The sequence below is a fragment of the Helianthus annuus genome, chromosome 14 (genome assembly GCF_002127325.2).
Source record: "Helianthus annuus cultivar XRQ/B chromosome 14, HanXRQr2.0-SUNRISE, whole genome shotgun sequence".
NCBI lineage: Eukaryota > Viridiplantae > Streptophyta > Magnoliopsida > Asterales > Asteraceae > Helianthus > Helianthus annuus.
The window spans coordinates 23,949,909-23,972,736 of NC_035446.2; the positions used below are offsets into that span (position 1 = coordinate 23,949,909).

The following is a 22,828-nucleotide window of genomic DNA, read 5'->3' on the forward strand; positions in this document are numbered from 1 at the left end:
ACTGCGACCGCACATGTTGGTTGGGACGCAAACTCGACCCTACGAGAGATAGGCATTCGACACCGGTCTCACTCCTACTATCCTTGGTGGTTACGATGCAGTAGTCAGTGATGGTTCATTAACTAGATAAGTCGCTCAGACGCACCTTGTGAGAAGAAATTTAGCGTCACCTTATGCATTGAAGCAGCAGAATGGTGAGAAGGTTAGCATCATGAAAGTAATGATAGCCCCGAAAGCGTCTATGAAAGGATGATCTCGCTGTAGCAGCAACTGATCCTAGTGATCAGACTAGGGACGATAGGATCGAGGATCTATCAATTGCTGTGACTAATCCCAATGTACAACTTGAAGAACTTTTAGACATATCGCCACATCTATTAGTCAGAAACTCGTTGATCTCACGATCAGAGGAAGCTCCGAATACTCGTACTCTTACTGTTTTGCATCAGGATGGGTGCAAGAGCAGTATAAGCCACTATGAGAACTGTTCGACAAGAAGGTTGTCAGACCTAGTTTTCGCTTGGGAAAGCCCAGATAAATCCGGGAGGATAAACTTTTTGGTGTGTGCACTGATTATCGGGAACTCATCGAGGTGACAGACGAGGAACCGTTCTCTATGACCGTGTATTGACGACCCAACGACTAGTTGCCAGGAATGAGCTTTATCAGATGAAAGTTCAAGGGAAAAGATTGTTAAGGCGACACATCAGACGCAATTCAGACATGCGACTTTGTACCCATGACCTTGGGAGTAGTCATCACACCCGCAGCTTTATGTATCACGTGAACCAACCATGATTTTCGATGACGTACCGAATCTGTCCCAAAGGAGAAGAACATCACAGGCATTCTTACATTAGAAGGACCCTGAGAGAGGAGCCATACCGTACGAAGTCTCGATAAATGTAACTTATGGGTTCGAGAGATGTCCTTGGTGAGTCATACAATCAACGAAGCAGGAATGCACATGAATCTCGCTAAGACTCGTTTCGGTTGAAACTGATCGATACTGAAGAATTCCTCGAGGTCGCGTATTAATCATAGGGATTCCGGAGGTCGCGTAGCTTAGACCGCTCTAGTACAGCCGAGTAATGAGATCGCGAAGGACAGAACAGGAGGACGCCCTTCCAACTTTCAAATTTTAACTCTGCAAGACGCTGAGCATCGTTTTACCCAAGAGTGTGGGTAATACAGTGGTATATCATCGTGTTTGAATCGGAGACCCAGATACACGCCGACGCAACACAAGAAAGTGACGACTTACGTAATGGAGTTACAAAGAAGAACATCACGACACACAACCGGTGGAAGAAATCGTGGCCTTTGGATTCACTGGGAGGCATTACTTGGACGGTACCGAACGCGTTACTTAGACCGATCACAAGGGCCTCCCGTGTACCCTGGCCACGGAAGAAGCTTTATCAGTTGATGAGAACGCTGGATGGAACCTTTGGATGATTACGACTGTGAGACCTGAACATGCACGACCTTGCAGTTCGCTATCCACTCTGACACACCTGACCAGACTCACCTTGTCTGAAGTGAAGACCTGTTGGGAGAGAATTCACAAGATGGGTTCATGCAAGGCATGGAGAAGCAACTATTGGCAGGACGGACGACATTCGCTACCTCATGGAACGAATGTGGATCCCACTATACAGCAACTGTATGGAACTTATACTGAGCGAAGCACACCGACTCCGATGTTCCGGTAGTCTGGACTTGATAGGGGATATTAGGATTTTAAGTCTCGTATGATTAATCGGGCATGAAGGCCCCATAATACTACATATAACCGATGTCGGACATGTGCGAGAGTCAGGGTGGAACACCGGAAACCTACTTGTTTGGGCAGCAACCAGAAACACCTATACGGAAATGAGAACAAACATCATGAATATGTCATTGGTTTACTTAAAACTCAGAACAGAACCGATATCACTTGGTGATCGTTGATACCAACACACTCACTTGCAATCAAGAAAACTGGCGGGCCTTCACAAGCTGTGGATGTTCTTCTGGGAGAGAGGCGGTCTCATGCACGAGGTGCCAACTCCTGTTACTTCTGATTCTGGGGCTATACCTGGTTTATGGCAGGCAATACACGGTACCCTCGGCTTACGTCTAGGCATGGACATTTCGTATCACCGTGGGGCAAACGAGCAGAGTAAACGAACCATCCTTGCACACGAAGACATGCTGTGAGCATGTGTATGGTTAACTCTAGTAGAACTGGAAGGACGCTTATCTTTGGGTGAGTTCTACAGCAGCTGTTACCGTATTAGTATGCATATAACCTTGTTTGAGGCATCGTATGGACAGTAACGCTAATCTCCTTGTTGAATTAAGGTGGGTGATAATCTAATCACAGGTCCAGGACTTGAGCTCAAAACTCTTGAAGATTGTTTAGATCGGAAAATTGTTTGATGGCAACGCGTAACTGCTAGGAAAACTGATAAGTTTAAGAAACTCTGGGAGTTTGTTGTGGACAAACGTGTCATAATCGAAAGTATCACCCTAGGAGGGTGCGGTACGCTATAGTAAACTTGGTAATCTTAGTTTTCGACGCGTGGAACATTCGAATTTCTAGAATAAAACGGTGACGTGGCTCACAAACTCGGGCTAATTGATGGAGTGGGATAACTGTCGTAATGGTATGTATGCCATGGATGTAAGGTTGCGTTGTCCGATGAAACCCTCATGATACCCTCAAATACATCGGAACAGTTGTATTTATCAGGGAACCTATCGAAATCACGGACTAAAGAGTCAAGGTTCGCTAGCATAAGTTGTATGACAATCGTGTGAATTTGTTAAACCTCATTACGTGGACTGGAGTTTACATAGGAATGTAAGGATCTGTCGAAACTTTAATATCCTCAATGGTTCAAGAGGTTGAACCAACCATGGTTATCACTGGTGAATTTCGGGACGAAATTCCTCTTCAAGTTGGGGATGATGTAACACCTGAGGAAAATCCGCAGCAATCTCGAATTGCCACTTCACTCTCTCGTACTTACTTGTCAAATTTCGGGACGAAATTTCCTTCAAGTTGGGGATGATGTGACAACCCGAATTCCCGAGGTCAGTATTATCCTATTCCACGACTCTTTTGTTTGTATCCACATATTCTGGGCATCTTAAAAAGGTCATTGTTGCTAGAGGGATTACGTTACAAACTTGTGAGGATAAACGCGTTAAACACTTGATTCATACGGTAATGCGATTTACGGTCAGAATGCTAATCTTTCGAAACTGTGACACAAGATCCTTCGACCGAAGTTCAATCTTTCAACTCTATATCCTTCGACCTAAGGCAACGATCTTTCGACCAGAGTTCCATCTTTCGACCTATATCCTTCGATCTAAGGCATCAGACCTTTCGTAAGGAGTTCAAGTCTTACCTCAACTTTCGGCCCAAAGTGTGAAGCCATAGTAAACTGGTAGATCGGCCCACTTATTAATCGGTCCACTTGATTTAGTTGTGACCCTTGTATAGGCTTTTGTACGTAACCACCTCGTGAATCTCAAAACTAAAACAACAAACCCTAGTCCCCTTGACTCACGAACGGCAGGAGAAACCCCTCCCCAACTCACGAGATAACATCTTGATCAGTCAAGACTTCTGGTTAGTTAATTCATGCTTGTTTAGTTCTCAACTACTTGATTTTAATTGAATTTGTTTATGATGTTGGCCGATGACATGCTTGCTGGTTAGATGTAATTGATTACATGATTTCTTGATGACGTCGACTAGGATAAAAGTTAGTTAATATCTTGCTATTTTGATAGGCTATAAATCCATTGAGTGAGTATATTTTGTTTAGTGGGCTGATACATGTTAATTGGGTTACATGTATTATTAGATCAAATTAATTTTGGTTGGAGCTGGTTGTGATGATAATTATATGGGGGTTAACTGTCTAGTGGATAGAATTTGTATATGGATAAGCTGTTTGATACATGATACACGTCAGTGCACAAGATCATGGTGAATAACTGTTAGTAGGAGTCTTATGATAACAAGTCATGAAAATCTAGTAATATTTTTGTATGTGGATTATTGTTAGTTACCAGAATATTGGCAAGCTGTATTTAGGGTATGCCTGGTTATGAGTGTGTTGAAGTTAAATGATGGGATGATGTTCTAGGCTTGGGATCATTAATTTAAATGCTAACAGAATAGATGTTGATTATTGAATTAGAATATATAATGATAGGGTTATAAAGATGATTATTTGATGTGGTTCGGTTGAAAGTGTCATGTGTAGTTACTTATGCCATAATGATGTTTGTTGAAATCTGTGTACATTGATACAAGAACCGACTATGACCAAGATTGTAGAAATTACGAACCATCTGTTACGTATATTATGAATACTTATTATCTATTATGAAATAATACTTACTTCGAACACACACTATGAACATACGTGAACAACGGGGACGTAAACTGATTATGTACGAAATCTAAATGCTTGCTATGTGATATGTGTTAACGGTATTTTGTGTGACTTGTTGCAAACGCGAATTGGATATGTGCTTACTGACTGTTCTTGGTAATCACGGTAGGGTATGGTTGACCAACTTAGTACGGGTAATGTGACGTAACTGATCTTACCGAGCAAAACTAAGGTGAGTTCACTACATTCGAGCATGCGTCCCAGTGGTTGGGGACAGTCAGTGGGTATCCCATGGGGGGCTGAGTCTTTGGGTAAAAACGGGTATATTGGTTAATATTCTCACCTATCATCTTTTGTAAGTCACTCATCGGGTATTAGTTAGTAGCGCTACTTAGGTTTGGCACCCTCACCCCGTGCCTGTAGAGGACGGAGGTGAACTAATGACCCAGTCTGGCCCAGTACTAGATAGGAGTACGTGGGAAGGGCAGTCCGTGAGCCGTCCGTGTTTGGAAATGAGATATTAACAATATTACTTGCATTGGTTATGGAACGGTTTTACACACAACGGGTAATAAACATTTTCTAAAACTGTGAACTCGCCAGCTTTGTCTGATACACGTGTTACATGCTCGCAGGTCGTTAGGTATCTTGGAATTGGGAAGCTTGCTATCTGGGAGTGCTGGAGTGGTCATGGATCGAGGCCCTTGGATTAAATTACATTTGACACATTGGTTTTAAGCGTTATTATGAAACAATCACTAAACAACTTATTACATGCTTCCGCTACACAACTCTCGAGAATTAATGTTATGTTAACAACTTATTTTGGTTAAATAATGTCATGACTTATTTAAATATTTATCATTGGTTCAATGTGATTGGTGGCTCGAACTCTGATGCGTAACACGCCTCGCGGGGTTTCCGTAGGTGAAATTTTGGGGGTGTTACAATGTGTACACAATTCCTGATGAAGAATTTTATGATTCACTGATACAATATGACTGTTAACAGTGTGGGATGTTTTGTGTAATCTGAATTGTATGTTTCTGATTGATAGTTATTTGATAACTCGCTGCGATGATTGAATCACTAGATTCACGTTTATGATTTGAGTGTTATGTCAACTGCATGAAGGATAGTACTTGGTTATGTTAATAAGATCGTGATATTTACTGTTCACATAGCACAACTTGATTCCTTGAATGGCACACTTAACTGTTTAAGCATTGATATGAGTCGTGCATGGAAATTACACTCTATGACTTTTAATGATACGGAGACATTGTGAATAAAACTGATTTCTTATGTATGAACACATTAGGACATGACTGATTTCTTGTGAGCACATAGTATAGCATACCGAGCAAACCAAGGTGAGTTCACACAGCCAAGGCATGGGATTCCCGGGTTGGGAATTGGGTTGGAAGATTTGAATTGGATAATTACTCGTACTTACGCTATTGCTAGACTGTATACCATCGTCCTCAGGTTAGTCAGGACACTTACGTAAAACCTACGTAAACTAGTATCTACCACTGTCTCCCGGGTCGGGAGGACACTTACGTAAAACCTACGTAAACTCATACCTACTACTGTCTTCCGGGTCGGAAGGACACTTACGTAAAACCTACGTAAACCCCACGCGTACCACTGTCCTCGGGGAAGGGCACTCACGTAAAACCTACGTGACCTTGTACGTATTCATGTTCTCGGGTTAAGAAGAACACACATGGTTACAATAGTCTAGTAAGGATAAACATGGGAAGCCCCCGCTAGTAATAAATATAATCATGGGAAACCCCCACTAGTAGTACATACATACATGGGAAGCCCCCACTAAATGAACATACGAATTGCTGCTACGAACTTACTTTCTGTGAACTCACTCAACTAGTTGTTGACTCTCTGCTGCATGCCTTGCAGGACCTTAGGTACACATGGAGCTTGCACAGGGAGGAGCAGGTCATTCTGGAGCATGGATCGTGGATGCCATGTTAAACTTTATAACACTTGAACTTATTACATACATTGGGTTTTCATATTATGCTTCCGCTACTAAAACTACGTTTGGTTTGAACATCAATTATATTGAGTTGGATTTTTATGAACTACTTTAATTATTATATGCTATGTTCAATATGATTGGTGGCTTAATCCTGGTCAGTCACGCTCCCAAGCGGTGATACTCCGCAGGTGGATTTTGGGGGTGTGACACTTATCAGCGTAGCTTTTCTAACGGTCACGAGCTACCGCCATTCGTTGTCGTATTTGAGCAATTCTTTCCGTTGCGTCTACCACAAGTTCTAGACCAATAATCTGACTATCACCCACCTCTGCCCAACATAGAGGTGATCGGCATTTACGCCCGTACAATGCCTCAAATGGAGCGGCTTGGATGCTGGTGTGGTAGCTGTTATTATATGAAAACTCCACCAAAGGGAGATTTTTTTCCCAGCTATTGCCGAAATCGATAACGCATGCCCGAAGCATGTCTTCTAGTGTCTGGATAGTGCTCTCAGACTGCCCATCCGTCTGAGGGTGATAAGCTGTGCTCATGTCTAATCGAGAGCCGAAAGATTTATGCATTGTGATGTGTGTAAAATGCAACATATAAAACACATCATTTAAGGCATAAAACTAACCCTTTTTAAGTACTAATGTTGGAAAAAGAGTGTTTTTGTCTTCCTTTTGTATTTTCAGGATGAAATGAGCTCAAAATCACAAAAGAAGCAAAAAGGCCACTAATTCTACCATAAATACAAGAAAAGGAACAAAAGTAAACTGCCCGGACCCTCAACGGCACCTCCCAAGACAAAGAGAAGAGAACAGAGCCTGAACACGCCCCGTGTCCAGTGAACACGGGGGCGTGCCCAGGAAGCAGCAGAAAAGACAAACCAGTAGAAGCTTCCATTGCTCACCACGGGGCCGTGCCCAGCGGACACGGGGGCGTGTTGAAAGTACAGCAGGCGCATTAATTGTAATTCGCAATTACAATTAATGAAGAGAGAGAATGTCAGACGGGCACGGGGCCGTGTTCAGCGAACACGGGGCCGTGTCCAGCGTTCTGTTCAGCCTATAAATAGAGGAGCTTGGCTTCATTCTCTCTCATCCCTTGGCACACCACCTCTCTCACACTTCATCCACCACCCACCACCACCATAACACCATCATCCACCACCATCATCCATTGTCCATCATAGAGTGTGTGAGTCGTCTCGGGATCCAAGATTGATCGTAAGAGTTCTTGACAATCAAGGCCATGTTTGCCTAAGTCTCTTACATCACTTGGTGAAGACAAGTGTTTAGTATAATACTTTTTATTTTTAATCTTTTGCACTTTTTATTTGGTTTTGTATTAATGACTTTAATAACTAGTTACTTATGTTGAAGGTGATCTTTCCTTATCGTTTGTCCGTGGTGTCTTGGCATTATTTTACTGTCTATATAAAATAAAAGATTTTCACCATTCATATCTCCACGGTCTATATGGAGGTATGTTGACTACCTGGTCGGGGGTTAAGGGAACGGTTTGGTAAAGGTCTTGCCCTTGTTCAGCGTTTAGAGGTCCTGCTTGGGACCTGGGTCAAATTTAGTAGGATCTCCTTCAATGCCCATAGGTATTGGATGGCGGGGATCCAAACTCTTTGACCCCCTCATAAGCTAACTACTATTAATACTATAACCCGGCTATTTAGGACTGTATCCCTGCTGACTCAGACTACTTAGCCGAGGGTAACGTCACCGCCAAAAGCGGGGCCTACCATAATTTGCATTAATAACTTAATTCATTATCTTTCAATAATCCAACCCTTTAGGATTGTATCCTTGCTGACTCAAACTACTGGGTTGAGGGTAACGTCACCTCCGAAAAAGGGGCCTACTACAATAACTAAGATAATCTCTTAAACAAGTGCAAAAGTGCGAAAATAATCAAAGGTTATACTAATACACGTGTCGGATCCAAGTGATTCATCTTGTCTATCTGTTTTTATTTTATTTTATTTTTCAGCATTTAGTTAGTTTTTTATTTTTCTTAGTTTAAAACATTTTTCTAACTTTTTGATTTGATTAGACGTTGAGGATAAACCGGTATTAAAAGCTCTTGTGTCCTTGGACGACCTCGGTATCTTACCAACACTATACTACGTCCACGATGGGTGCACTTGCCCATATGTGTGTTTAGTGTTAGTAAATATCGTGTTTTATAAATTTAAAACTTGGCTAAAAGTGTAAAAAGGGCTTAAATATATATCTAAAAATATAACACACTTCACGCACATCAAGTTTTTGGCGCCGCTGCCGGGGACACAAGGATTTTAAGAAAGTTAGGAATCAACGGCCTAATCATCTTTTTATTTTTCTTTAATTTTTAGGATTTTTTTTTAGATTTTTCAGCTTCTGCAGAGCTCAGCACGGGGCCGTGCCCGCTGAACACGCCCCCGTGCCCAATCATTGGAACTGGCAATCCTGTTTTATATCAGACAGTAGGCTGAACACGGGGCCGTGTCCACTCAACACGCCCCCGTGCCCAAGATTCAGTTGCTGAAAACAGAACCGTTTGATCCCGGCGGTTGGTAACTTCTGATACAAACATGAGTAATAGTGATTCTTTTTACTTTCGGCACTCTTATGGTTTGTGGTGTCAATTATGTGGAGGCGAACACGAGGAATTAAAATGTTTCTTCCTCACTTATAGGCCACACTATATAGACCCACCAATTCCTTGTAGCCTTAAGAGGGGCGAAAGTAAAAATAAACACTATTTCTCCCTCGAATGCGCCCAACCGGATATTCTAGGAGATATGCTCCTTGACGAGCTATTTCAACTAGAAGAACTACTTCTAAATTGGTCAAAGGAACTTAGGAAGGATTTCTTAGATCCATCCCAAGACGATGACCATGAGGAAATGTTGGAACCGCATTCTGACAACCTCGTTGCTCCCGAAAATACCTTTCTTCCTAGACAAGACATGGACGATAGTCGTCCCTGTGCCGATTGTGCCGTGAAGGACTCCCCATCGACCTCGTTCGGTGCATACATAGACCTGAGCGATTCGGCATACACCTTCTTTAACGAGAGCCCGGGAAAGGGTTGGACTTGTCCACCTAGAATGAAAATAGGAATTACCCTCACCGACAACCTCTTGCGTTCTCGCCTTAGTATAGGACAATTAAGGTATCTTAGGCACTTTGGGGTTGTTCCAACAAGTCAGGAGCCACCCGATATAAGTAAGCGCCTTAGAAAAGACAAAACTCCACGAGACAGCCCTCCGACACGGGGCCGTGTCCGGTCACCACGACCCCGTGTTCGCTCAGAAGATTTTCTGCTGATTCTGTCAGAATACGGACAAAATGTGTCAGGATTTTCTCTGCACACGGGGCCGTGTCCGGCGGACACGGGGCCGTGTTCAGTGTGCTGTCGTTTTCTTTAAATGCAGCCTGAATCCTGCTCATTTTTTACCACTCCACCAAGCAGAGATCCCTGGAATCTTCACATATACCATCCTAGGTAAGTACCAAAAGAAGGTTCCTAAGGACCATCTTATCTTTTCCACTTTTGTTCATTTCCTCTTCTTCCAAAAATTTTTCAAACCCTACCTCCATGGAAGCTTGGAAACCCATGATTCCAACCTTCTATGCAAGGTTTGTAGGAATTTTCGCTATGGATTCTTGTCTAAAGTTAGTTCCATAACTGTGTTTTTAAATTATCTAAGCTCATAACACGACGAAAATATATAGAAATAATTTAAAAACCTAGAACCATTAGACAAAAATTCCTGCAGACAGTGAACACGGGGCCGTGCTCACTGAGCACGGGGCCGTGTTCGAGGTACTGTTTTGCAAAAATTTAGTTCCTCGGCTTATTTCGCAGAAAATGGCCAGCCGGAACAGCGGAGCATCTTCAAGGAACAACCGAAATGGAAGGAGATCGTCCACTGCAGAGGATTCCCTAGTAAACTACGTTTACGCTTTAAGGGAAGCCGTGGACGAATTGACAAGTGTAGAAGAAGCTTTGGTGGATCGCGTTAATCATCTGACGATAAGTTTGGAGGGCTGCCTGCAAGAAGTAAACCTTCTGCACCAAAGGATAAACCTTCTTGCTTCCCCGCCTTTGGTTCCGGTGATTACACACAGGGCGTGGAATGTGGTACCCGAGGTTATCATCCCAGCAGAATGGCACGCCTTGCACCAAGTATCGCAACCAAGGGTAGTGCAAGGAGTCCCGGTAAGCGCTCCTCCTCAAGATACCGACGAGAATGAAGCTACCTTCTACCTCCCAAGGGAGATAGAAGAATGGCTTTGAGTGAGAATGTTTCTACATCGGCTGAAGAATGTTTCTACATCGGGAAGCTATTCCCGAAATTTTCGTAAATAAGTAGAACTTTTATGATAACATTATGTACCCCTTAGTTAATTAACTATATTTATGTATTATCTCTCTATTAGCAATGTTATGATGGTTTTTATGATTTATGGACTCATGGTGGTAATGGATGAAAAAGGGAACGAGAAAAAAAATGGAACCATGCAGAAGAACAGAACAAACCCACAAAAATCTCCATAACAGAAGGCTCCACACGGGCCGTGCCCAACCAACACGGCCCCGTGCTGAGCCCCCTGCAGGAAATCACCCAGTTCAGGTAACTGGACACGGGCCGTGTTCAGCGAACACGCCCCCGTGTCCAGGCTTCTGTTTCAATTCTATAATTTTTGTTACTGGCACTTGACCACGGGGCCGTGCCCGGTCAACACGGGGCCGTGTCCAGAGTGCCAGTAACACAAATCTTTGTTTTTAAACACACTTTTACATATTCTAATCAACCAAAAACTCTATTTTTGGACACATTGAGGACAATGTGTAATTTAAGTGTGGGGGGGATGCTAAAACCTTGGAATTTTGCAAAATCCTAAAACAAGCCTTACACAAAACTCTATTGGAACCGCTAAACACCCCAAATTTTTTCAAAAACTTTTTCATTTTTTTATTTATTTACTTGTCTTAGTTTAAGTTGGGAATAACAAGTTATAAAAAGGTTATATTTTTACAAACTTACAACTGATAGCGTCGTGATAAAAAGAACTAACATAAGAAAATTATGAAACGGTATAACAAGCCTAGCTAAAATTCGATTATATATGCTTGGTCACATTAAAAACCCATTCCCACAAAAAGTGAGTTTTTGAGCCTTTATTGAGCATAAAAATACACATATTTAGATTAAATGCTCATTTTTCGTTTCTTGTGTGAATAGCCGCTCGGTCTTTACAAATCTAGAACTTGCCACGACGATACATTCCCGGTCCTTACCAACTTAAACCCAAGTAAGTAAATGATAGAGGCATTAGGACTAACTATTTTTTCAAAACCATTATTTTTCATTTTTTTTTTACCTACCCAAAATCCCCCTAGAAAACCCCTTTGAGCCTAAACCTTTCATTTCATTACCCCCAAAACAATTTTCTACCCACCAAAAACCTTTTTCATTTTTTCACCTTTATTTTAGTGACAAACTCGGTTTTTCATAAACATACCTTTACGTGATAAAAAAAAAAAAAAAAAAAAAAAAAAAAAAAAAAAAATATGATGAAGTCAAAAACAAACATAAGCTACAAAAAGCTTGTTTGGAGAAATACTTCAAAAAAATAAATGTCACCAAAAATAAGGTATTTTACGAAAACCGACACTTGTTACGATTTTTCGCCCTTTTTACTAACCACTAACCAACCACCCACCTTTAAACCCAAGCCTTCACCCCAAAAGACCTCTTGATATTTACAAAGGTAAAAGTTAAAAAGGAGGAGGATTGATCGCTTGGCAAGCATATGGAAAATGTAAATCCGTGCCGCTCTCGAGCGATTCACTTAAATATACACCTTCGGCCGAGTGATTGAGTGATCTCCCGTGAGGTATGTGAACTTGTATATAAATGGAATTTTAATAAGGCATGCTATGCCAAATTAAGTAGTTTATCTTATGTAAAGTTCAAAATAAACCATGACGAATAAGATTGTAAATAAAATAAAAATAGAACCTATACAAACCTTGGATTCCCGACACTCTAGGACAAGTTAAAAAAAAAAAAAAAAAAAAAAAAAAAAAAAAACTTCTCTTCTACCTATTCCATTTGGGAGTGTAAGCCACATTAAAAAGAGTTTTGCTTGAGGACAAGCAAAAGTTCAAGTGTGGGGGTATTTGATGTGTGTAAAATGCAACATATAAAACACATCATTTAAGGCATAAAACTAACCCTTTTTAAGTACTAATGTTGGAAAAAGAGTGTTTTTGTCTTCCTTTTGTATTTTCAGGATGAAATGAGCTCAAAATCACAAAAGAAGCAAAAAGGCCACTAATTCTACCATAAATACAAGAAAAGGAACAAAAGTAAACTGCCCGGACCCTCAACGGCACCTCCCAAGACAAAGAGAAGAGAACAGAGCCTGAACACGCCCCGTGTCCAGTGAACACGGGGGCGTGCCCAGGAAGCAGCAGAAAAGACAAACCAGTAGAAGCTTCCATTGCTCACCACGGGGCCGTGCCCAGCGGACACGGGGGCGTGTTGAAAGTACAGCAGGCGCATTAATTGTAATTCGCAATTACAATTAATGAAGAGAGAGAATGTCAGACGGGCACGGGGCCGTGTTCAGCGAACACGGGGCCGTGTCCAGCGTTCTGTTCAGCCTATAAATAGAGGAGCTTGGCTTCATTCTCTCTCATCCCTTGGCACACCACCTCTCTCACACTTCATCCACCACCCACCACCACCATAACACCATCATCCACCACCATCATCCATTGTCCATCATAGAGTGTGTGAGTCGTCTCGGGATCCAAGATTGATCGTAAGAGTTCTTGACAATCAAGGCCATGTTTGCCTAAGTCTCTTACATCACTTGGTGAAGACAAGTGTTTAGTATAATACTTTTTATTTTTAATCTTTTGCACTTTTTATTTGGTTTTGTATTAATGACTTTAATAACTAGTTACTTATGTTGAAGGTGATCTTTCCTTATCGTTTGTCCGTGGTGTCTTGGCATTATTTTACTGTCTATATAAAATAAAAGATTTTCACCATTCATATCTCCACGGTCTATATGGAGGTATGTTGACTACCTGGTCGGGGGTTAAGGGAACGGTTTGGTAAAGGTCTTGCCCTTGTTCAGCGTTTAGAGGTCCTGCTTGGGACCTGGGTCAAATTTAGTAGGATCTCCTTCAATGCCCATAGGTATTGGATGGCGGGGATCCAAACTCTTTGACCCCCTCATAAGCTAACTACTATTAATACTATAACCCGGCTATTTAGGACTGTATCCCTGCTGACTCAGACTACTTAGCCGAGGGTAACGTCACCGCCAAAAGCGGGGCCTACCATAATTTGCATTAATAACTTAATTCATTATCTTTCAATAATCCAACCCTTTAGGATTGTATCCTTGCTGACTCAAACTACTGGGTTGAGGGTAACGTCACCTCCGAAAAAGGGGCCTACTACAATAACTAAGATAATCTCTTAAACAAGTGCAAAAGTGCGAAAATAATCAAAGGTTATACTAATACACGTGTCGGATCCAAGTGATTCATCTTGTCTATCTGTTTTTATTTTATTTTATTTTTCAGCATTTAGTTAGTTTTTTATTTTTCTTAGTTTAAAACATTTTTCTAACTTTTTGATTTGATTAGACGTTGAGGATAAACCGGTATTAAAAGCTCTTGTGTCCTTGGACGACCTCGGTATCTTACCAACACTATACTACGTCCACGATGGGTGCACTTGCCCATATGTGTGTTTAGTGTTAGTAAATATCGTGTTTTATAAATTTAAAACTTGGCTAAAAGTGTAAAAAGGGCTTAAATATATATCTAAAAATATAACACACTTCACGCACATCACATTGCTTGCCACAGTTCTGAAGTAAATCGTGCATCACGATCGGAAATAATAGATGTTGGCACTCCGTGCCTCGAAACCACTTCTTTGAGATAAACGTCTGCTAGAGTGGAGAACTTATCCGTTTCCTTAATAGCCAGGAAGTGTGCAGACTTTGTGAGTCGATCCACAATAACCCAAATAGTATCATTCCCATGTTGAGATCTAGGCAGGCCAGTAACAAAATCCATGGAAATTTCCTCCCATTTCCATTGTGGTATCTTTGGTTGTTGGAGTATGCCTGATGGTTTCTGGTATTCCGTCTTGACTCTTGCACAAGTCAAACACTTGCCAACGTAAGTTGCTATGTGGGCCTTCATGCTAGGCCACCAATACGTAGTTCTGAGATCGTGGTACATCTTATCTGAACCAGGATGTACTGAGTAGCGAGACTTATGTGCTTCATCCATTACAAGCTCGCGTAGGTTGCCATAAAGTGGGACCCAGATGCGTCCTGTTACATAATAAGCGTCGTCTTCCTTTTGTTCTAATCGTTGCCTTGAGCCGTGTAGGGCTTCAGCCCTGACGTTTTCTGGTTTTAATGCTTCTACCTGAGCATCTCGTATCTGTGCCGGAAGACTAGACTGAATGGTAAGTTGTAATGCTCGTACACGCCTAGGTGTAGTATCTTTTCGACTGAGGGCGTCAGCCACCACATTAGCTTTGCCTGGATGGTACTTGATGACACATTCGTAATCGTTCAAAAGTTCGACCCATCGTCGTTGACGCATGTTCAATTCCTTCTGCTTGAAGATATGCTCGAGACTCCTGTGATCGGTGTAGATGGTGCACTTGGTACCGTACAGGTAATGTCGCCATATCTTAAGCGCGAAAACCATGGCTCCCAGCTCTAAATCATGTGTAGTGTAATTTCGTTCATGGATCTTAAGTTGGCGCGAAGGGTAAGCAATGACTTTATCCCGTTGCATCAATACACAACCAAGACCTTGAATCGACGCGTCGCAGTAAACCACCAAGTCGTCTGTGCCTTCTGGCAATGAAAGAATAGGTGCGCTGCAAAGTCTATCATTTAGATGCTGAAAAGCGGTTTCCTGTGTATTACCCCAACGATAAGTAACACCTTTCTGTGTCAGTAGCGTAAGCGGCTGTGCAATCTTTGAGAAGTCTTTGATGAACCGTCTATAATAACCCGCCAAACCCAAGAATTGGCGTATTTCCGTTGGTGTACGTGGCGCAGGCCAGTTCTTGATCGAGTCTACTTTGGATGGATCAACATGGATCCCATCCTTGTTCACCACATGGCCTAGAAAGTGGACTTCACGAAGCCAGAAGTCGCATTTCGAAAACTTGGCATACAGCTGTTCTGCTCGAAGTAGTTTCAAAATGAGTCGTAAATGCTGCTCATGTTCCTCCTGACTCTTAGAGTAGATCAGGATGTCGTCGATGAAGACAATCACAAACTTGTCCAAGTAAGGTTTACACACCCTGTTCATAAGGTCCATGAAGACCGCAGGCGCGTTTCTTAACCCGAATGACATAACTAGAAACTCGTAGTGGCCATAGCGAGTTCTGAATGCTATTTTGGAGACGTCCTCATCCCGGACTCTCAGCTGATGGTAGCCTGACCTCAGATCTATCTTCGAATAATAGCTCGACCCTTGCAATTGGTCGAACAGGTCGTCGTTGCGTGGAAGAGGATAGCGATTCTTCACTGTCACCTTGTTTAGTTCGCGGTAGTCTATGCACATACGGAAGGTACCGTCCTTCTTTTTCACAACTAGTACTGGAGCTCCCCAAGGCGAAGAGCTAGGGCGAATAAAGCCCTTATCCAAGAGCTCTTGTAGTTGTTTGGACAGTTCTTCTAATTCTGTTGGGGCTAAGCGATACGGTGCACGAGCTATTGGTGCTGCTCCTGGAGCTAGCTCGATCTGGAATTCGACCTGGAGATGAGGCGGTAGTCCAGGTAAATCTTCAGGAAACACTTGAGGAAAATCGTGTACAACTGGGATATCCTCTAATCTCTTCTCTTTCGTTCATGCATCAGTAACAAGTGCCAAGATGGCAGTGTGACCCTTTCTCAAACATTTCTGAGCCTTCGGAAAGGAGATGATGCCAACCACGGCACGACTCTTGTTGCCTTGAACTTAGAGGGGTTCTTTACCAGAACGGGGAATACGAACTATCTTCTCCTTGCATAAGATCTCTGCTTGTTGTTGGGATAACCAATCCATCCTAATGACAATGTCGAAACTACCCAAAACTATGGGAATGAGGTCGATAGAGAAAGTTTGACCAGCGAGGACAAGATTACAACCCTGAACTATGTGTGTGGCCTCTAGACTCTTACCATTAGCTAACTCTACGACATGTTTGGTGTTTAAGGGTGTTGGTGTACGCTTTAACAATTGACTAACTTTCAGAGACATATAACTGGTATCCGCACCCGAATCAAACAAAACAGTAACATAAAAGTCGTCGAGAAGAAACTTACCCATAACCACGTTAGGATCATTCCTGGCATCACCCTGCCCCAGCACGAACACACGACCCCTAGCATCGTTGCCATTATTGTTTCCCCCGTGGTTGTTCCCATTGCCCTGATTGTTGTTGTTGTTGTTGTTGTTCTGGTTCTGGCTTAACTGGGGGCAGTCACGTTTGAAGTCGCCTTCAGCGCCACATTGATAGCATCCCATGTTGCCTCGCTGCTGTTGCTGCTGCTGGTTTCGTGGAGCAGGTGGTTGTTGTTGCTGATTCTGATTCGCAGGTCGTGAGCTCCTGCAATCTTTACCCTCATGACCCATCTTGAGGCACCGCTGAAAACGAGCCTTGTTGCACTGGCCGTTGTGGTGCTTGTTGCAAGTATTGCACCTTGGGAGGTTTCCTCGATATCCACCCTGCCTTTGATTGCCCGAAGATTGTTGACCAAGGCTCTGGTAGTTATCAGTCTTTCGCGGCTGAACCTGAGACTGAGTTGTAGCTGAACCCTTGCTGGAATCCCCATCCCATTTCCGCTTGTTGTCACTGGGAGTAGCGGAAGTAGTAGCATCGGTAGCACTGATACGTTTAGGCAGCCTGTTATGTTCCACTGCCTGATCTGTGAGGCGATGAGCAAGACGTTGAATATCCTGGATATTATCAAGGTTGGCCAATGTCATTTGACTTTGGATTTCTAGTGCTAGCCTTTTGAGATACAACTCAATACGCTTGATAGGAGGATCCACCATAGTTGGACACAGGATGGCCAGCTCGTTTGACCGTTTAGTATATGCCTCAACTTCCGACCCCGTCATTTTTAGATGGAAGAACTCCATTTCCAACTTGTGGATGTCGTCTCATGTGCAGTATTCTCGCTTGATTAGTTCCTTGAAATCATTCCAAGGGGTGGCGTTAGCAGCTGCCAACCCTAACATCTGAACTTGCGCATTCCACCAAGTTAGCGCAATGCCTTCTAGCGTACCAGTGGCGTACTTCACCCTGCGAGCCTCAGGGCATTCACACATCTCAAATACGGACTCGAGCTTTTCAAACCAATGGAGGAGTCCAACTGCTCCTTCAGTGCCACTGAATGTGCTAGGACGACAGTCCATGAAATTCTTGAAAGTGCAAACAGGTTGCTGAGCGGGTTGACCTGTTGTGTATAAGAACAGGACAAGGTTTAACACAAGAATTGGTTTAGGAGTGTAGGATCTAAAGATCCTAGAGTGAGTTTGCGACTACAGGGTATACCTCCTGCTTGTGCGGCTGCAAGTGCCGCAGCAACTTGTTCGTTAATCAGAGCCCTCAACTGGGCTTGAGTCATGTTAACGCGTCCACTCATGATCTTCATATCAAGGAAACATAAGTGAGAGAGGTTCGCGAAAAGTGTGATGACAGAAGAGAGTAAGCACACAAGTGTTCTCAAGCAATAGTGGTTATGTTTATCTAGGCATACCATGAGCAAAGTTCTATGTAATCTAGCAAGTAGGCAATGTAAACATGAATAGCAGTACCTATAGTGTTGAGTCTTGCACGTGGAGCGAAGCGTCGTTGTGGATCGTTGAGCACTGTACAGGATATAGTCTGGTTTTAATTAAAACATTTTCCCCTTATTAAAACCAAGTTCTCTATAACCAATGGCTCTGATACCAATCTGTCACACCCCCAAAATCCAACCTGGAACTCGAGTGGTTTTCTGCGCTTATCAGCGTAGCTTTTCTGACGGTCTATGCGTACGTGAGTAGCGGATGGGATGGCGCGTGACCAAGTGGCGACCTAGTCTGTGTAGCGAATTCCTGGTGATGCGTGCATGGCGTATGAAGAAGGCTCGTGTGGCTTGTGGATGACGTTCCAGATGAAGCAGATTGGTGGGACAACTACGGGGCGCATGCACGTGTTCTCAGCAGCTTCCAATGTACACCAGCATATCAATTTCAACGCTGTAAGTCAAAACTGATAGTCAAATGGTAACGAATCGAAATTAGAATACAAAATAAAGAGCATTGCAGACTTTCAATGCAATTTATTTTTCACCTTTGGTTCGGTCACAACTATTTCGACTCAAAATTCACTATAAAACAAAGAAGAGACCTTAGTTGAAAAATATTTGCAATAGACACAACTTATACATAATCTCCAACTCTCTTGGCATCATATCTAAACTTCACCTTCTAGGTATACCTTCGCGTTTGCAGTCTTCCTTGGAAGTAGCAACTGCTTAGCCTGTTGTATCCTGTAAACAAACGATTTTTCTTGGGAGACTAGAAATTTCTTTTAAGAGGCTCGTGTGTAATACAATCATCAGCCAAGAACTTTTTCTGTTTAGTATTTGTTCTGGTTTTGTTCTTTCACTTCAAAAAGTTCAATAATTTACTGCTTTCTTTTGTTCTATATTGTGATTTTTAATAAAAGTGTTTTATTATTTTTATTCGCGAACTGTTTCTTACACCTGGTGCTTGTCCGTACGTCGGTTATCGTCCCTGGTGGCATGGTGCGTCACCGGACGTCGGTTCTCGTCCCTTTTGCGTCTCCGAACGAGGGGTCGATCTCTTTGCCCGTGGAGGATTTGGAATTTGTGTATGTCGAGGGGTTGTGGGAATGAATGGGATTGAAAGGTCATACGGTTTTTTTTTTTTTTTTTTTTTGCAAGGTATTTGTGTATTTTTCTAAATAAAGAGGAAATATATAGTTACATCAGTTTTGGTTGGAGAAATATATAATTAGTGTTTTATTTTTCTACATAAAGAGGAAATATATAGTTACATCAGTTTTGGTCGGATAAATATATAATTAGTGTTTTAAATAGGTGTTTTTATGTAATAATCTCTAAACAGTATATGCGTTTATTCCCATCTTTCTTCATGCTTCACTCACAAACTATATATACCATCATTCATCAAACCTCACATGGCTTTCCACCTAAAGTTTCTTCCATTATTCTCATACACATAAAATGCTTAAATTGGTTAAAATCGGTCTCTTGTTCTTCGGAAACTCACAGTTGCTTATTCAAGGTACAACAGTCTCAATCTACGACCAATTGTTCATTAGTTGATTTGTGTTTTTGATTAAATGTTTCATGATTTTTGCAGGTTTCATTTCGTCGGCGACCAAGACGTTTACGATCGTGAACAAGTGTGATGAGACGGTTTGGCCGGGGATTTCATCCAATGCAGGAGTCGTACCTGTTGAACCTACAGGTTTCGCACTTCAAAAAGGCGAATCGAAGGCAATCCACGCCCCGCCGTCATGGGGCGGTCGTTTGTGGGGACGAACACACTGTTCGAAGGATTCCAACGGTAACTTCACCTGCGCTACTGGAGACTGTGGATCAGGAAAGATGGAATGCGCTGGCGCCGGAGCTACTCCTCCGGCTACGTTAGCTAAATTTACCATTGGCAGAGATGGGATGGATTTCTTCTATGTGAGTTTGGTGGGGGGATATAACCTCCCGATGCTGGTTTCCCCGACCGGTGGTGGGTCTGGACGTAACTGTAGCTCCGTTGGGTGTACGGTGGACTTGAAAGTCGCGTGTCCGTCGGAGTTAAAGGTGACGAGTTCTGACGGAGAAGTGGTGGCGTGTAAAAGCTCTTGTGTGGCGTTTGGGCGAAAAGAGGATTGCTGTCGCGGCGAGTATGGCTCACGCGACACTTGTAAACCTTCGTTTTACTCGCAGGTGTTCAAGACGGCATGTCCACGCGCTTCTAGTTATACGTACGATAATGAAACAAGTACCTTCGCCTGTGCCGGCGCCGACTACCAAATCATCTTCTGCCCCACGTCAACGACCAAGTACATTGTCTCATTAAAAGCTTGTGTTTTTTAAGGAGAGAGAGAGAGAGGGGTGGATGAGAAAGGGCTGGGTATAGTTTTGTATAAAAACGAATGTTAGCAAGGGCGTAGCTTGGCGGGGCCAGGGGGCGTCCGGCACCCCCAACTTTTCGCTTATTAGTGTCCGGTATGCAGTTTGTATATAATTTTTTAGGTATATACGTTTTCGACACCCGTTTTATAATTTTTTAGGTATTTACGTTTTCGACCAACGGTCAGAAATCTCAAACTTCCTCCTAAGTGAATGTTAGAAAGATGGTGAGAGAAAAAACGAGTAAAAGGGTTGTTTTTTTGGGTGGTTAGCATGGATCACGAGAAAGAAGGTATCACAAAGACAACAAAAAATAAAAAAACAAAAAGAACATGGCACTGTTTGGATGCTCTAAGCACATGAAAGATTCACCGAAAATGCCTTTATAGTCAAACTTATATTTTCCGTACTACGGCAATATATATAAGGCATATATGTTTTTTTTCTAAGTTTGAATATTTGATGGCTAAGACCTTTATTTAACGAAAAAATATACTTTTTTTTGGACAGCAAGAAATCAAAGGGAGAGCAACAGAATCCAACAGCACCACAGTTCAACACAGATATGGTATACGAAGGTGTAGACACAGCAGGACATAGCAGCTACGCTCCTCGGCAGCCCACCAACATTGGTGCAACCATCAGCATGGTGGCTGCAGTGATCGTCGTAATCATTTTAGCAGTTGTTGGCGGCGGGTATGCAATCCGGATAGGGAATATTAATATCCTAAATGGATCATGTAATCAGCACTAGATATGCTAGCCTTTTGGGATTGGGATTGGGATTTTAATTCTTAGTTGGATGCTATTGTTTTTAGTGTCTTCAAATGTTAAGTGTTTATATTTCATCATATGAATTGTGAAGAATAATCAACTTTTTTATAATACCTCTTGTACTTTGTTTCCGGCTTGAGCAAGCAAATTATACTTTATCTCCATCCTAGTTGCTATATTCGATAAAATATAAATTAATATAAAAAATGTGAATTTAATATAAAAAAAATCGAACACAACAAAAGGAATATGCTAACAACTAAATCAGATTACTAAATTCGATAAAATATAAATGAACTTGAAGTGTTGTTTGACACGGAAGCTAAAATCAAGGTACTCCTTCCAGAATGGCAAGTTTTTTATTAGAACACACTCCAATACATTTCATTTTTACAATCTGCATTTATTTAAAAACAGTCTCAAAAATTGTTCCGTCACATTATTCAGGTGCCTCAACTTCATTTTTTTAACGACAGAAAACAATCACATTCAACACCAAAAAGTTTACAATATTCAAGATGGTTATATACAATATTTAAACATCACCAAGCGCCACAAGTCACAAGAACATATTATCAACTTGTTATATTGAACCGCATCCAATTATTCCACAACATTTCGCTCCTTTTTGCCAGGGCCGGCTCAAGGGGGAGTGAAATAAAGCAAGAGCTTTAAGCCTCCATTTTCTTAGGGCCTCAAGTTCAAAGAAAATATATTATATTTTGGTAATTTTGGCTTTGAAATTGTTAACATTGAGGTTTATGATCTATAATTATACGTATACAAAGATGATATATGAATAATAGATTCATAGCAATTTTTTTCGTTTACAAAAAGGGCCCCAATTTTGCTATCCGCTTTGGGCCTAGAAAAAATTAAAAATTTTTGAGCCGGCCCTGCTTTTTGCTCTCCCTTTAATCCATAGAAAAGTTGTAGCTTGCATCTCTCCGAAGATAGCGTCTATATTGACTCTCTTCCTGTTGAATATACTTTCATTTCTTGCTTTGCAAATCCCCTAACACGTTGCTATACCTATAAGTTGTATGTATCGCCGTTTCAATTCTTCCAAATTTGCTTTTTTTGTGAAATTCCAATAGCTCTTTCATTGTAAATGCGAAGATTTGTTGTGTTTTACACCATGTGCTTACTTTATGCCATAGTACCGCCGATATGTAACACCTCGTAAATAAATGATCCGCGTCTTCCTCTTGATCACCACATAACTTGCAAGTTGAAGGCCCTATTAACATGCCTTTATTTTTTAGACCCTTCAATGTAGCTAGATGATCTTGAACCCCTCTCCATGCGAATATATTAACTTTCTTTGGTGCCCATTTGACCCACTCCATAGGATAATATAAGGTATCGCAAATCTATTAAAAGAGTTTTTTGTTGCACTAACTGAGAGCGTTCCATCTTTAGCCGGG

At 42.0% G+C, this 22,828-nt stretch overlaps 1 protein-coding gene across 1 annotated transcript; it reads left to right on the plus strand.

Annotated features, from left to right (window-relative positions):
• Positions 1-19,704: 19,704 nt before the first annotated feature.
• Positions 19,705-21,426, plus strand: LOC110905349 (pathogenesis-related thaumatin-like protein 3.5). The gene is made up of 3 exons (XM_022151161.2): positions 19,705-19,779; positions 19,858-20,557; positions 21,138-21,426. The coding sequence occupies exons 1-3, from the start codon at positions 19,719-19,721 to the stop codon at positions 21,379-21,381; spliced, it is 1,005 nt and encodes a 334-aa protein (XP_022006853.1). The 5' UTR covers positions 19,705-19,718; the 3' UTR covers positions 21,382-21,426.
• The last annotated feature ends 1,402 nt before the right edge of the window (positions 21,427-22,828 follow it).